This window comes from Mchenga conophoros, linkage group LG14 (genome assembly GCF_057382185.1).
Source record: "Mchenga conophoros isolate Kocher_MC1m ecotype Shallow Benthic linkage group LG14, M_conophoros_male_GT1.1, whole genome shotgun sequence".
NCBI classification, from domain to species: Eukaryota; Metazoa; Chordata; class Actinopteri; order Cichliformes; family Cichlidae; genus Mchenga; species Mchenga conophoros.
In genome coordinates this window covers 8,808,870-8,825,173 of record NC_140539.1, presented here as the reverse complement: position 1 = coordinate 8,825,173, position 16,304 = coordinate 8,808,870, and the positions used below count along the sequence as shown (strand labels likewise).

Below are 16,304 nucleotides of genomic sequence, written 5' to 3'. Positions count from 1 at the left end.
GTGATGTGTTGGCTGATGTGTTCCACGTAGCAAACCATATTTTTTAGACAACGCTGTTGAAAACACCAGGACCTCAAAGAATGTGAAAGTTGAAAAAGCAGAAACTATCCACAGAAACCAAAACATGTATGTAAACTTTATAAACGTAGTCGGGCATTTTAACAAAGGAGTTCATGGAGACTCCCTTTTGCTGTCAGACTCATGGCCATTAGAGCAAATGCAAGAAGGAGTTAGATGCAATTTTCAACATCTGAGGTTGCAGCTTGACTGTGACCCAAATTTTCTTTCTCTCCTTTCTCTCCATACCCAATGTTTCTTGTATCATTGAAGGTTTTGTGTGGTTTTATGTTCTGACAAAAGAAATATGGTTATTATTCTAGATCTCTGCCGAGTAGAACTAAACAGCTGTAAAGTCAGCGTTTATTTAAACCCCCAGATTTATTGTTTTAGGGCTGATCGTTCCAACTTTTTAATCAGGAAGGGATCAAAAGTTACATCTGAGATCTACCCGTAAAATCACAGTATGAAAAACAATGTTACGTTTCTTTTCTGGTTATTGAATAGCTTTTTTGTGCCTCTAAAAATGATTGAAATTAAGCAGCCTATGTGGGGAACCTACTTTTCAGTTAAACCTCTGACAATTCCTGCTCAAGGGGCCATAACGTATACATTTTTTTCTATAATCGTTAAGGGTAACTCATTATATGATTTTTTCTTTTGCCGGTGCTCCTGTGAAACATTAAATAGAAAGCTCAGAAGTCACAGTTGTAGCTACAGATGTAAGCACTGAGCCTTTGGGATGGGCACACTTGAAATCCAACCAAGTTATAGCAATAATAAGCAACAGAAGACTAGAAGTTTGTCTATAAGGAGTATAGCTCGCCTTTTCCCGCTCCCCTCTCTTGACACAAAGTTGTGCCATTTCTACAGAGTAATTAGGCGTAGGGGATGTTTCACTGCCTTACAAAGCAAGTCATATTCATAATTCCTCCCAGGACTCACACCTAACCATGACACGTGTATTTAACACTGGCCCAGGGGTTAAGAGCCTGGAGGCTGTCAAGAAGGGTAATACATTCACAAGGTTAGGTGTTCCTGGACGTGTGTGTTCATTTGTGTATGTGTTCAAAAGAAACTCTAGACTCAATGTAGACACACATATGTTTTTTCGTGTCCCTAAATAGCCACACATTCGCACACTGTGCTCGGCAGTACGGTAGTTATTAAAGTCATCATTAGAAGCCTGCATGTTCTAACCTCGCCGCGTTTATGAAAAGCTAATTATCCAACTGAACAGCCAGCTGAAGGACAGCCACGCACGCCCACACACACAGACACACTCTCAAACCCCAAATGCTGAGACAAATTCACACTCATATACCTACATTTACATACAAATAAGGCAAACAGTGTAACTGGGGATAGATAGGCTGATTTTGCATCTCATAACCGACTCACAGATACTCTCCTAAAAGCACCTTTCAACATTAAAAAAAAAAGAAAAAAAGGGAAGAAAGTCACTTCCTCATGTGTGAAGAAGTGTGCCAAACGCTGTGCCTCGTTAGCATAAGCTGTCATGATAAATTTCTGCAGTGAGAAAACCAGGGGACTCCTCGCAGATACTGCCCTGTCAGTGCGTCGGCTCTTTATTCTACCAAGAATCTTAACTTCTCACTTGTCACACTTGATGCTAATATGAGTGAAACCTCATTCTGTCAAAACCTGTTAGTTGACGTGACTATTATTCCCAACAAGCCAAGAAAAAAAAAAGAAAGAAAGAGAATACACATCTCGTGTAGAAATATGTTGTTTATCCTCAGCTCACAGATTGTAATGGGGGAATATATGCTACACGTTTCAATTATGAATTTGCACCGGCAGGAAGTGCGCCATCTGTGTTTGCCTGCATCGCTTACCAGACAAAAGAAAGTGAAACCCGTTCCTATCCACGATGCAAGCCACAGTCAGGTGTTAATACACATCCACTGACACTGAGGTGCTCGTCAGCAGAGTTAAGCAACAGGACATTCAAATCAAATCAAATCAAATCACTTTTATTGTCACATCACATGTGCAGGTACATTGGTACAGCACATGTGAGTGAAATTCTTGTGTGCGAGCTTCACAAGCGTCAGAGTTGTGCAAAATACAATAATGTAAACAAGCAAAATACAAGAATGGCTACATCTGAAACTAATAAATATATGTACAATATATAATAATGCATTTCTGGATGTGTATACTAAATATTTTTCTACGTGTGTGTGTGTGTGTGTGTGTACACATATTTTACAAATTAAATAGAGTAAACAATAAATAGAATATATAAAATAAATAAAATAAAATATACAGAGTGAGACATGTGCAAAACAGTGGCATTACTGTACAGTATGGAGTGCATAATGTTAAAGTTCCAGTAGTGAAGCTGAGGTGTCTATGACGTGTTCAGCAGTCTGATGGCCTGATGGAAGAAGCTGTCTCTCAGTCTGCTGGTACGGGACCGGATGCTGCAGAACCTCCTTCCTGATGGAAGTAGTCTGAACAGTTTATGGCTGGGGTGACTGGAGTCCTTGATGATCCTCCCTGCTTTCCTCAGGCAGCGCTTCCTGTAGATGTCTTGGAGGGAGGGAAGCTCACCTCCAATTATCCGTTCAGAGCACCGCACTACTCGCTGGAGAGCTTTGCAGTTGTAGGCGGTGCTGTTGCCATACCAGGTGGTGATGCATCCAGTGAGGATGCTCTCAATGGCACAGTGATAGAAGGTCCTGAGGATGCGGGGGCTCATGCCGAATCTTTTCAGTCTCCTGAGAAAGAAGAGGCGCTGCTGCGCCTTCTTCACTGTTTTGTTTGTGTGTACTGACCACGTAAGATCCTCAGCCAGATGTACGCCAAGGAACCGGAAGCTGCTCACTCTCTCCACAGCAGCGCCGTTGATGGTGATGGGGGTGTGTACTTCTCTGCACCTCCGGAAGTCCACTATCAACTCCTTTGTCTTTGCGACGTTGAGGGTGAGATGGTTGTCTTGACACCAGTGGGTCAGGGCGCTGACCTCCTCCCTGTAAGCCGTCTCATCACCGTTGGTGATAAGACCCACCACTGTAGTGTCGTCCGCAAACTTCACAATGATGTTGGAGTTGTTAGTGGCCGTGCAGTCGTAGGTGTAGAGTGAGTATAGGAGAGGGCTCAGTACACACCCCTGTGGAGCACCAGTGTTCAGTGTGACGGGGGATGAGGTGATGCTGCCCAGTCTGACCACTTGGCGTCTGTCAGACAGGAAGCTAAGGATCCAGCTGCAGAGGGAGCTGCTCAGTCCTAGATCCTGCAGTTTCCTGTCCAGCTTCGAGGGAACGATGGTATTGAATGCTGAGCTGTAATCTACAAACAGCATTCTCACATACGTGTCTCTCTTCTCCAGGTGTGACAGGGCAGTGTGTAGTGTCAGGGCTATGGCATCATCAATGGACCTGTTGTGGTGGTATGCGAACTATAGAGGGTCCAGTGAGTCGGGTAGTGCAGAGCAGATGAAGTCCCTGACCAGCTTCTCGAAGCATTTGCTTACGATGGGGGTCAGGGCTACAGGTCGCCAGTCGTTCAATGAGGAGATGGTGGAGGATTTGGGTACAGCGACGGTGGCCATTTTGAAGCAGGCTGGGACTACAGACAGAGAGAGGGAAAGGTTGAAGATGTGCGTGAACACTCCAGCCAGCTGAGCCGCGCATGACTTGAGGACGCGGCCGGGAATCCCGTCTGGACCAGTAGCTTTGCGTGCGTTCACCTTCCTGAAGCACCTCCGCACATCCTCCTCAGACACAGTGTGCGCACTGACGTCATCCGCGGTGCGCACACTGTCCGGTCTCATGGTGTTTGCTGCGTCGAATCTAGCGTAGAATACGTTTAGATCCTCACACAGAGAGGCCGTGGTCTGCGGTGTGCTGGTTTTCCCTCTAAAGTCTGTGATCGTGTTTAGTCCCTGCCACATACTCCGAGGGTTGTCAAACTGTTGCTCCACCCTGTCCCTGTACTCACATTTGGCTGCTTTGATCGTCTTCCGGAGTTGGTAATGTGCGTGTTTGTAGTCCGATGTGTTCGCGGAGGCAAAGGCGGTGCTCCGTGCCGCCATTCAGTCATAACTATTTTACTTTTTAATGTATTATATAGTTTTATTAAAATATGTTATTATATAATATTTGTAATGTAATATTTTTGCACTACTTTGAGATTTTGTGAGACCCAGATTTGGACCAAATGCTTAAAACATTGTTTTCAATTCATGGGCTTTAGATTAGTGAGAAAGAAGAGACGTGCATAATATGTAGTCTTCTATTTTAAATAGATTATTAACAGCTATAGTGGAAACTACTAAAAAAAAAACCACAATGTTATATAAATTCTATAAACTTTTATCAAGAAAAGAAGAAACATCAACAGGTATAATAAAGATGAAACAGAGAGAAGTGCTGGGAACACAACAAACAAAGAATGCAAACAGACGTTCTCTGAGATTCATTAAACTACCAGTTTTAGAAGACGTAACTTGGAAAACAAACCTGAGATACTTCTTGAGCACAGAAATGACGTTTAATTATAGCACAAGTTCATAATCTCATTGCTGGATACATTGGGAAAAAAACAATGCATATTACCTGTATGTTTTTTTTATATGAAGCTATTTTGTAATATGTGTGATAGATAGATAGATAGATAGATAGATAGATAGATAGATAGATAGATAGATAGATAGATAGATAGATAGATAGATAGATAGATAGATAGATAGATAGATAGATAGATAGATAGATAGATGTCTCTTTAAGCCATCATAGCCATCAGTCACAGGTTGGATCAATAGTATCACATGTGAAGTCAGGAGGATTGGCTCACGAAGCTGAAAACGGAACTGGATTACCTTGCAGCGAAATCACCTCCTATTGAGATTACGCCGGCCTCCGTGGAGTCTCTTGTGGCTGCTTCCGAGGAGGATTCTTGTCGATATGGAAATGCGATTTCCTTGCATAGTGCTGAAGTTACTATCCTGTGTTGTGTTGTGCATTGATCCCACTGGCATAGTTGGGGTTGTTTATTCCCATTCCGGTCTTGCACGAGGAATCTGACGATTCAGCCTCTCGACTAATTCTTGTCAAAGATTAATTGAGTCCTTTCCCTTTGTGTTGGATGTTGACTTGTGTGTGTATTGGAAGCGTTCAATACTATCAGTCTGTTTGAGTGCCAGTGTTTATAAATAATGAGCGCAGATGAATATGTAATAAGCTTTGAACAATGCTAACCTGACATTAACATGCATCGCCTGCCTTTAACATGCAGCTGGTATCTGATTGTTTCGGCGTATGGTTTAACTGGGTTGAAATCCCACCTGGCACTTAAATACATCTCAACTGCTTGGGATGCTTTTCATTTTCTGAGATACTTACATCATTGAAAAGAGACCGACTACTTCCTTTTATTAGATATACAGTGTTCTATGTAAATGAGACAGCATTCAGGCAACTGGGGTTATTAAGCAAAACAAAGTTACACAATTGTGTATTTTATGCATGCTGCGTTCAGTTCTAGAAGACTGATTAGATGCTGTTAGAAGCACTTTAAACTCTCTGGTCATTTACTACTTTTGATGTAGCTGTTTGAATGAAGAAAGTTAACAACAGGAGCATACTAATATTGTATTTTGATTAATTTTGAGGGAACATAGAGGAAGACTGATGCCCTCCGTCATGTTGCTATTCAGGAATACTATTTCAGTCAGCACCATTACTGAAAAAAAGACTGAGATTTCCATGTGCAGTAATTTATACTTGGCAGCTTGGCTTTGTTCTGAGACCTACCTACCTTCCATGCGTGTACGTGGAATGCATAAGGTGGGGAGTGCTCACCTCTCTGTCCTTGTATGTGCATACATGGAGAGCTGGAGGCAGAGAGAACAACACCAAGACCCCAGCACAGAACGGCGTAGGCATCAAAGACGACTGTTATATTTAAGTCAGATACAGATCGAAAGGAGGAGCTGCGGTGGGGGTAGGTTGCATAGCAGCTAGCAGGTGCAAATCAGCTGTGGGCAGGTGAAAGCAGCTTAAGTAGCATGAGCTACATGAAAGAGCCAGTTGTAGGAGCAGAAAGGGGATCAGCTGCTGTGAGCTGATATTTTTTGCAGATGTTCACAACATAACTAGTAACTCAAATATCAGAGATGGAATGAACTTTGTTGATTCAGTCTTTTCAGAAAATACCCCCAAAATATCATAAGTCTGTTCAAGTGTTAAATATATAACATCCATTATGAACATGTCTCAAAGGAGGAAAGTAAAGTAGAATCTTAGAGACTTCAGAGTGGGGAGGTCATGGTGCTGTGAGCCATCAACAAAATGTTGGCTTTGACAACAGGTCTATGCACAGATTGGTTTCTTTCAACAAGTTCTCATCCCTAGATGTCAAATACTGCCATTCTGTCAGATACCAGACATGTTTACCCTTAGCCTTGATCCACCAACCACAGCAAAATAAGAAGCGAAGAGATTATTTATTTATTTTTATAATAAAGAAGAAGGAAATACCCACTAGCACAGCAAAATAGGTGTATACTGAGTTAAACTACTTTCAACTTTGCAATGAAAACAGGCAAGCAGTGGAAACAGTGACTGGGCTGAAAATATACAAGAGGCTTACCTATGCAACCAGAGCCTTGAATATTTCCTATGAAGGCAAGGTGTCACCTACAAACCTACTAACAATCTTTGTTTGCTGATGGAGATTAAGGCCCAAGCTTCTCAGACATGAGATCATTTTCATGCAGTACTTAGTGCTTAGATGTTTTTCCATTTCTTATCCACTTGTTAAGTTTAGATAAAACCAAAACTACATAACCTATTTAGGCACCAAAAATATACTTGGTTAGGTTTAGGAAGAGACTGTTATTTAGTTGACATGATACTGGAAAAAAACTCTGATAGCTACCTATTGCAGTTAAAAGTGGCTTCAAGGCATATTCACAACTTCAATGAAATATACAGTACGCTAATCATTGTATATACTTCTGGGATCTCCCTTATTAACTAAGGGGTGGCAAAAGCAGGTCGATCTTAATTTGATTTAGCACAGTTTTTATGCCTGATGCAAGCATCCCATTTGTCTGGTGTTGGAAGCAGCACAAGTTCACTAACTTTTGCCCCTTTAAGGCTCTCTTTGTGTGTCCTACCATTCTCAACCCAGTGACCTTTCACATGCATGTCAGATGTGTTAACCAGACTGTTTACTTTTTCCCAATTGCAAAAACGTCATTAGGTTAAGTTCATTTTTATCTACATTGTACTAAATCACAGCAACAGTCACTTCAAAGCCTTTATATTGTAAGGTAAAGACCCTACAATAATACAAACCCCAAACAGTCAAGCACTTGGCGATAGTGGGAAGGTAAAACTCCCTTTTAACAGGAAGAAACCACCAGCAGAACCAGGCTCAGGGGGGGATGGTCATCTGTTGCGATTCCATGTGCTTTTCTGTTCTGTTGTACTTGTTATCTAAACAGTCAGATGACCTGTTGGAATGACAAACTGGGAAAGTGAAATTATTGCACTAGTGCTTTGTCAGCATTAAGGGAAACTGAAGGATGTCAAAATGCATTTTAGAGTAATAGGATTTACAAGTACAGTTGTTACTGTGTGTGTGTCCTTGTATAGCCGGCCACATCTAGCAGTGTAAATGTTTTACAAACAGTGTGATCAGGCACTGTGTATAAATGAGTTCCTCTGAGTTCCTCTTGTCACTTATAAATGCTCAGTGACAAGAGGAACTCAAATGTAGTTTCCCCACTCAGTGGGATTATATAGTTTGTTTAACCTGTGACTTTTCTTTTCAACTAACTATCCCCCATGGTGCAACTTTTTTAATCCTCTTTGTTTAAAGGTGGTGTGATCATTCACCCATAGGGGCATTTAACCCCCCACTGTCTTTCTGTGTCACTCTGACTCATTGTGGACCCCTCCTTGTGAGTTGGAGCCTGTCACAGGGAGGGATAGCAGCCTTGGGCTTAGCTTGGCAATCTTCCAGCACTATGACAACACACACACATACACGCACGCGTGCATAGAGACACACACAAGTAAGACTTGCCCCAGAGAGCCAGGCGTCTGTTTGAGACAGATGTGAAGCATCAGCAGAGATACACAGGCACCCAGACATTTTTGCAGTTATAGCAGTTAGTTATATATCATGCATTTGTGTGAACGAATTCATAATCACACACACATATGTACACACACACATACACACACAGATGAGTCTTTCTGTACAAACCCCAAAGGAGTAGAGCATATGTTTCCTCTTTCACCACTGGGGAGAGTGGCACAGTGAGGGGAGGGGGTGTTTATGAGCAAGTGTCATTAATATGACAAAACAAGGCTGGCAGAGGGATTTACGGCACATTCTGGTGCCACCATCATCTGTCAGTGCTTTTTCTACTGCTGTTAGCATCACTATTAACACTGGGCTAATCCCGCTTGGTCTGCAACATTGTTTAGGTGAGTGACACATGACAAAATCACATTTTAAATTAATGACAGGACGCTATGTTTCCCAGGAGACCACTGAAACATCTCATGAAGAATTAAACAAAAAAGTGCCCATAAATGTCTGTCAATCCAACGCTTTGCATTGTGCTTGGTGATGTAAGGCTTGGCAATAGAAGCTCATTCCATGAAGCTCTCTACACAGTGTTCTTGAGCTAATCTGCAGGCGACATGTAGGCTTGTTGCGCCTGACTTTGCAGAAAGTTGTTGACCTCTTGGCATTCTTTAAATTCCATTCTTTCACAAATGTTTGTAGAAGCATGGAAAGATACTTGATTTTATAAACCTTTGATTGGAGCTTCTAAATTCAATCATTTGGATGTGTGAGTGAAGACAATACAGTGTAAATAGATGCATATTGACACCAGTTACTCAAAACACGATTGGAGCAGAAACTAAAAGTTTAAAAAAAGAAATTCTCAAAATTAGTTTGTACTTCAGCGAACTTGCTTAAGTAAATGTACTTAACAGTAGTTACTGTCTCTGCCCTTTTGCCACGTCTTTTTTAATAGCTTTTCTTCATGAGTTGTTTAGGCCTTTCTGTGTTCTGTTAAATAATTCAAGCATGTGAATAGAAGCTCAAAAACAAATCATAGCCTGTGTTTGTGGACTTGTGACAGGGTGCGATAAGGCAGTATAAAAATCAATTCTGCCTGTGCTCTGCCTGCGCTCTCCCTCCCCGCTGGCTTTGTCTTTGTTGTCCAGTCTCTGTCTTCAACCAACCACCGTTGGAGAAATATCTACTGCTTCTTTGAATAGGATAATTTCACCGTCATTACATACCCAGCTCGAGTCCCATAAGCCACATCTCCACCCCTTTGTGGCTTAAAGCAAAGTATTACTTGGGCTTTGCTGTTCTGAAGCCATTCCAAAAGCAAATTATTGTAGCACATTGCCATCCATCATCAACTGTCAGTCAATGAACTGAAGGACTGATCATGCAATCTGTCGCTTTTCTGGAGAATATTGATGAAGACATTTTGAGGTGATGAATGGTGAGGAGTTTACATGATGTGTGACTATCCATGAATAACTGTTGATAAATCATTTATGGAATAATTAATTAGTGCAGTTTGATGCGCTTGATGGAGATTCTGCATAGCAAGCAAGAATCTGGCAGATGAAGTGATCTGGGGGTTCGCTTTATCTTATTTTGGCACCAAAACACAATCAAAACAGTGCTTTAGGTCAGACTACATTGTGTATTACACAAAGCACAATGCGACTAGTGGTTACTGAGCTAATCCATCACCTGCTGATGCGAACTCTGCCCTGAACTATCCAAATTTAGCAATTATCTAGGAAGCTGTAATTAGTCCTTTATGCATGGCTGTGGAAGACGTATTTAGCCTTGTAAGCCATTTCCCATTTTTGGGTGGACTGAGGCTGAAAACAATAAATACACACAGCCTCTCCCCATTCATAAAGTTCTTTTACTGTGTGTTCTTTCACGCTTCCTTTTATTTTCTTTTTGGGGATAAAAATGCCACATTGAAAATAAAGACAACAAACCTTAATTAAATGTTGTTATTCTGAAAGTTGCTATAAAAAAATTGGCTGCACGAGTTTTGATTGGGTTAATATTTCATGAACGTGAATATTTGAGTTCATTAATGTGCAGGTGATGATTCCTTGTTATCTACTATTTTGAAATGTCTTTAAAGGAGTGCTATGGTGATTTTTTTCCTTCATCTTTAATAGTTGAGGGAGTCATGAAGAGCATGAGATATCCTGCCTTCTCTACGATGCATCATGGGCAGGGGTGTCCAACTCCAGGCCTCAAGGGCCGGTGTCCTGCAAGTTTTTAACTGTACTAATTCTGTACAGTTCATATAAGTTTAAATCAAGCTTGGTAAAGCTTGAGCCTAACCAAACATGACACATGTTCTAAGAAAACAAGATGTGGAGTAGATATATTTATATACAATTAATTTACTTTCTCCTTCAGCCCTGTTTCCAAAATGGGGATGCTTTAAAGTAAATAAAAATAAGAATGCAGTTATGTGCAAACAAATAAACCGAATAACTCAATACAAATTTAGAAAGTACAGCATATTGTACTGCTGTATTGTTTAAATAAAGGATGCCAAAGACATTTTTAAAGAATGGTTTCAGGTTTCAGAATGAGCATGTTTACCACTGCATTGCATCACCTCGACTTTCAACACTGTAACCATTTGGGAACTGAGGAAAGCAGCTGCTGTAGTTTTAAAAGAAAAATGTTTTCCCATGCTTGCTTGATATCGAAGTTTAGATGCACAACAATTTGAGACTTCTTTGTTCTAATGTTATTTTGAAAATATGCCATTTTTTCAATGGGTCACAGCTCTGAACTGTTGGAGGCCATTTTAGCACTAGGAATGTTTATTCGTGCAGAATGTGATTAACTGTTATCTTGTTGAAATAACAAGTCCTGTGCAGTCCTGTGGAAAACTAAGCACACCCCTACTGCTTCCATAGGGATGTGGACAATAAACAGCCAGTTGCTGTATATCAAATGCACTTGATTAACTGATTATCAGCAATTGTAAGAACTGCTACAAAAGCAGGAGTTTGGACAGTTTGCTGGTCTGGAGCAGCATTCAGGTGTGTATTAACACAATGCCAAAATGTTTCAAGGAGTGGACATGCTGGTAAATTCACCCAAAGGACAGACCATGACCTAAGAGCAAGTGAACAAAACTCCAGAGCCTCTTGAGTCTGAGCTTCATGTCAGACACATTTAGCATGTTAAACGTTGATGTTCATGGCAGGACTATTTGAAAATAGTGATCAAGTACAGTTTGTTTGGAAGTGTTACAAGAAGAAAGCCAATTCTCTCTGAAAACAACATGGCAGCGTGGCTTATGTTGGGAAAGTTAGATTGGAACAAACTACAAGGCTTCTGGAATTATGTTCTTTGGACAGAGGAGACCAAAGTGGAGCTGTTTAGTCAAACTGCACAGCACCACATCCGGCAAACACAGATAACAGTTTAAAAACCTCATACCAACTGTGAAGCACTGTGATGCATGTTGGTGGAGGGGTGATGATTTGGTTTGTTCTGTTGCTAGACCACCTGGGCACCTCACAGTCATGGAGTTAGTCAAGAATTTCTCTGTGTACCAAGTATTCTAGGGTCAAATGTCAGGCCATCAGTCTGACAGCTAAAGCTTGAGGGAAATTTGATGAAACAGGACAATGAGGCCAAGCACACAACCAATAAAACATTTTTAAAAAAAAAAGAAAAGAACCAAGGGGTTGCAATGGCCAAATGTAAGTCCAGATCTCAACCTACTTACAATGTTGTTGTGGAACTTAGCAGAGCTCTGCGTGCTAACCCTCAATGAGCTAAAGTAATTTGTAAACAAGAGCGGACCAAAATTCATCCACAGCAATGTGAGAGACTGATAAATTCATTCAAACAACAAATACATCACATTATTGCTCCTGAAAGGGGTTTTAAGCTACTGAGTACTGTACTTAGTGTTTCATAGGATTGCATGGAGTGGAAACTTTCATTTTCACTTGACTGTATATCCTTCAGTATTATTGTTACCCTGACAGATGTTTAAATTAGATATGTTCTTTAGTTTTAATATCGCCTCCAGAGAAAACCTCACAAGGCAGCATTTCTGTGTTTGGCTTTGCAGTTTTAACTTGCATTTTTAGATGCAGCACCAAACCAGTTTGTACACTGTGTCTGAACTTCAGAAGTGTTCCTGAGTCGGCACAGTAATTTCCAATACTTCTAGGATGCTTTCTTTATACCCAGTCAACATAATAATTAACCACAAGGAATGAGGTTAATTAACTCGGTTTAATTTAGTATGTGTTTTTCAAAGGAAACAATATCATTTCTCAGTTTCACTTTTGCCTTTATACTAAGGCGTTTAAATGTTTGCAGATCTTTTACATCGTTGGTTTATTGAAAATCTGGCTTGTAATTAGAAAAATCATTTGTGTTCACTTCTTCACAGCGACTGACATGATTATCTACTGTTCTCCCCTGCTGTTTACAGGGCAGTGGTGCACATTCAGGTCAACGATGTCAATGAGTTTGCCCCAGTGTTTCGGGAGCCCCAGTATCAAGCAGCAGTGACAGAGGGCAAGATTTATGATAATATCCTGCAAGTGGAGGCTACTGATCAGGACTGCTCCCCACAATACAGCCAGATCTGCAACTACCAGATCACCACTACTAACACACCCTTCGCCATCGATCGTAACGGTGAGTAGAAGTTGGGGTGGAATATTAAACGCATTCGGGAGTTTTTGTAATAGTTGTCACAAAGAAGCTACGCTGTTACCGGTCATATTCAGTGCGCTGTAAGTTTTATTTTGAAACACTTTCCTTGAAACTTTTGTGTGCCCATTTTCTCTCAATGTTCTGCTTCACCTATTTCACTGATTTCCCACAAGTCCAAAAAGATCTTCCAAATCAAGTTTAAAGTTTGTTGCCTTCCCTTGGCTCTTCATCTGATATACAAAAGATGTAAAAACACATTTCTCACATAACGCCACAACACGCATGATCTGAAAATCCCATCCATCCGTACTCACTATAGAGCCATGGGAGAAGTGAACACACATACCTGCATACGCTCTAGTAGAAAAACTTAATACTCTGACAGATATCTCTCCCTGGGGGTAAAATGCACTCTTTAGTCTTTCCAAGGACAAAGTCAAGCTTTGCTCAGAGAGCCATCACTCTCCACAAATCAGATCACAGAAGTCTGTGCACACACAAACATTATATAGACAAACACACACACACGGAGACAAAGAAAAATCTAAGGACACGTTCACATACCCCCGCAAATTTACTTAACTTTGCTGAGTTGCTACTTGTACTTTGCTACATAGGTAGCTATTAATCATTATTTTCTAAACAAAAGTTAAATGTTATCATGAGCCACAAACTCAAATACGAAAATGCCCACAAAATTATTGTGAAATGTGGTTCCACTGTTTTTGTGTGTACTGACCTTCTGTCTTATTACCATTACAATTGTTCAATTTTAAATTGTGAATGTAATAATAGAACTTCATACTTAGAATGCAACATATTACATGAGCATACACTTTAACACTGGACTTACTGTGTCATATACTTTTTAGACAGGCAACTCAAATACGGCTGCTGCATTAGTGCCACCGAGACGGTACATAAACTCTTTTGCCTAAAATACAGAGATGAAAGGCACATTACTGTTTCAATTTTTACTACTGCCAGCAGAGAGTTCCTGACTGTTGAGGTGCTGCAGTAAAAAGGCTGACTGAGTGAGGTGTGGGCCAAACTGCTCCGTGAATGATACAGGAGCGAGGCTGCAGCCTGTGCACGCTCTCTCCATTTCAAGGGGTCTTGCTTAGCTATTGACCGCTGAGGAAAAAGGCTTTGAGAGCTCTTGAACTCAAGAGTACCTGAGGGAGAGGAGAAGATGGTGGGAGAAAAGTGGAGGTTGCCTGTGAGAGAGAGAGTAAGTGGTGAGACTGGGTCAGGGACATAAGCACACTGCAAAGTGTAGCAGGAAAAATCTAAACAAGCAAGGAAAAAACTAGTGATGTTGTAATTTTTAAATAGACCGAAAATCCCATAAAAACACGGGGTATTCATTTTCCTAAGCTTAAAACAACCTCTTCCTTTGTACTGTAGATGCTTAAAAAAGTAAAGTAATCACTAAACTTGCATTAAAGAAAGGGACTTGCTTGGTGGGGGTGCTTCGCCTCTGTTACCACTGAGACAATGAAATGCAATGCAGGCGGAACTAGAGAGATGACAAACTATAGGTTTTTGAAGCCACAAAACACTTCAGAGTGAACCTTTACCACTCTGCTGCTGCAACACTGATTTAGGGAAACAGTAAATACAGTATTCATGCTGTATTGCTGCACCAGGGGGGATATTGCACTACATTCCATGCTTGCTAACATGCTAATATTAGCAAGCAGGTTAATGGTATTTTGATAAGATCCCATTAAATATGGTTAAATATGGGAGGGTTAATTTAGTACAGTAACACTAATTACTTGCTTTTCAGTTATCCTCACCCCAGGTGGATTGAAAGAAAAAAAGATATGCTTTTTTTCCTGCACACTACAGTCAGATGATTTGTGTGCAGGAGAAGGAAAATGGTGGAGCAGAGACTTTTACTGCACTATTATTTTTTATTGCACAAAAGGACAAGAACTTGATGGCGAAGTGCAAACTCTGTCCAGGACAGAAACAACTGTGTTACAATGCCAACAAAGCCTCAGCTCTTTGCAGGCATCTCCACAAACAGCTTTAGCATAAGTCTGGGTTCTTGGGTAGCTTTTTGTTGGCATGCTGAGTGCTGTCCTTAGCGGGTAACAAAAACAGTGATGAGCAGTCAGCCCATGTTTCTACCTGTTCAATCACTTTCAATATTGCTCTTAAGTCTCTTAAGACAACTTGTGTTGTTGGCTTTGTTTTCACAGTAAACACTAAAACAATACATATGTGTGGCTTCATTATGATATATACACATACATATATATATATATATATATATACACATATATATATATACACATATATACACATATATATATACACATACACACATATATATATATATATATATATATATATATATATATATATATATATATATATAAACCCAGCACGCCCCTGAGGGCGGTTTATCCTTCAAGCTCGGGTCCTCTACCAGAGGCCTGGGAGCTTGAGGGTCCTACGCAGTATCTTAGCTGTTCCCAGGACTGCGCTCTGCGGATCTGCTGGAGCCACTCGCCTAGCTTGGGAGTCACCGCACCTAGTGCTCCGATTACCACGGGGACCACCATTACCTTCACCCTCCAAATCCTCTCGAGCTCTTCTCTGAGCCCTTGGTATTTCTCCAGCTTCTCGTGTTCCTTCTTCCTGATGTTGCTGTCATTCGGAACCGCTACATCGATCACTACAGCCGTCTTCTTCTGTTTGTCTACCACCACTATGTCCGGTTGGTTAGCCACCACCATTTTGTCCGTCTGTATCTGGAAGTCCCACAGGATCTTAGCTCGGTCATTCTCCACCACCCTTGGGGGCATCTCCCATTTTGACCTCGGGACTTCCAGGTTATACTCGGCACAGATGTTCCTGTACACTATGCCGGCCACTTGGTTATGGCGTTCCATGTATGCCTTGCCTGCTAGCATCTTGCACCCTGCTGTTATGTGCTGGATTGTCTCTGGGGCATCTTTACACAGCCTGCACCTGGGGTCTTGCCTGGTGTGATAGACCCCATATATATATATATATATATAAATAAATGTGTTGGTGTGTTGAAAGTACACTATATTGAGGTATATATTCCTTACTGGTTATTATGAGACGATGCATTTCAGGTCATTTTACAGACTAATGAGAAAGTATTTAACAAGGGGTAATTTAACAACTACTGTAACAAATTACTTTTTTTTATATCAAGTAATGTGTCATACGTTACTTTTTTGGAGTAATGAGACAACACTGATAGCTACTGTATAGCCCTATAATCGACATCATAAACTACACCATGGCCTGATCGCCACCTTTGAAGAAATGGAACTACATGGTGCAGTCATGTAGATTTCAGCAGACCTCTGATAGCTCTGTATAGTAATAATACGCTTTGTAAACAGTTTCGTCTGTCCTGTCTTGTTCCTGAAAAATTTGATTTTTTTGGCTTTGAGTCCAGCCTGAACACCTCCTTTCACTTGTGATGGCAGGGAAATGCAAATATTGTCCAC

General features: G+C 40.9%; 1 protein-coding gene across 1 annotated transcript in view; it reads left to right on the top strand.

Moving 5' to 3' along the window:
- Positions 1-16,304, top strand: part of LOC146559205 (calsyntenin-2-like) — a 331,275-nt gene that overhangs the window by 181,256 nt on the left and 133,715 nt on the right. The window contains exon 4 of the mRNA XM_085245053.1: positions 12,578-12,786. Coding sequence (XP_085101179.1) covers positions 12,578-12,786 — 209 coding nt within the window. The remainder of the gene's footprint in view (positions 1-12,577; positions 12,787-16,304) is intronic.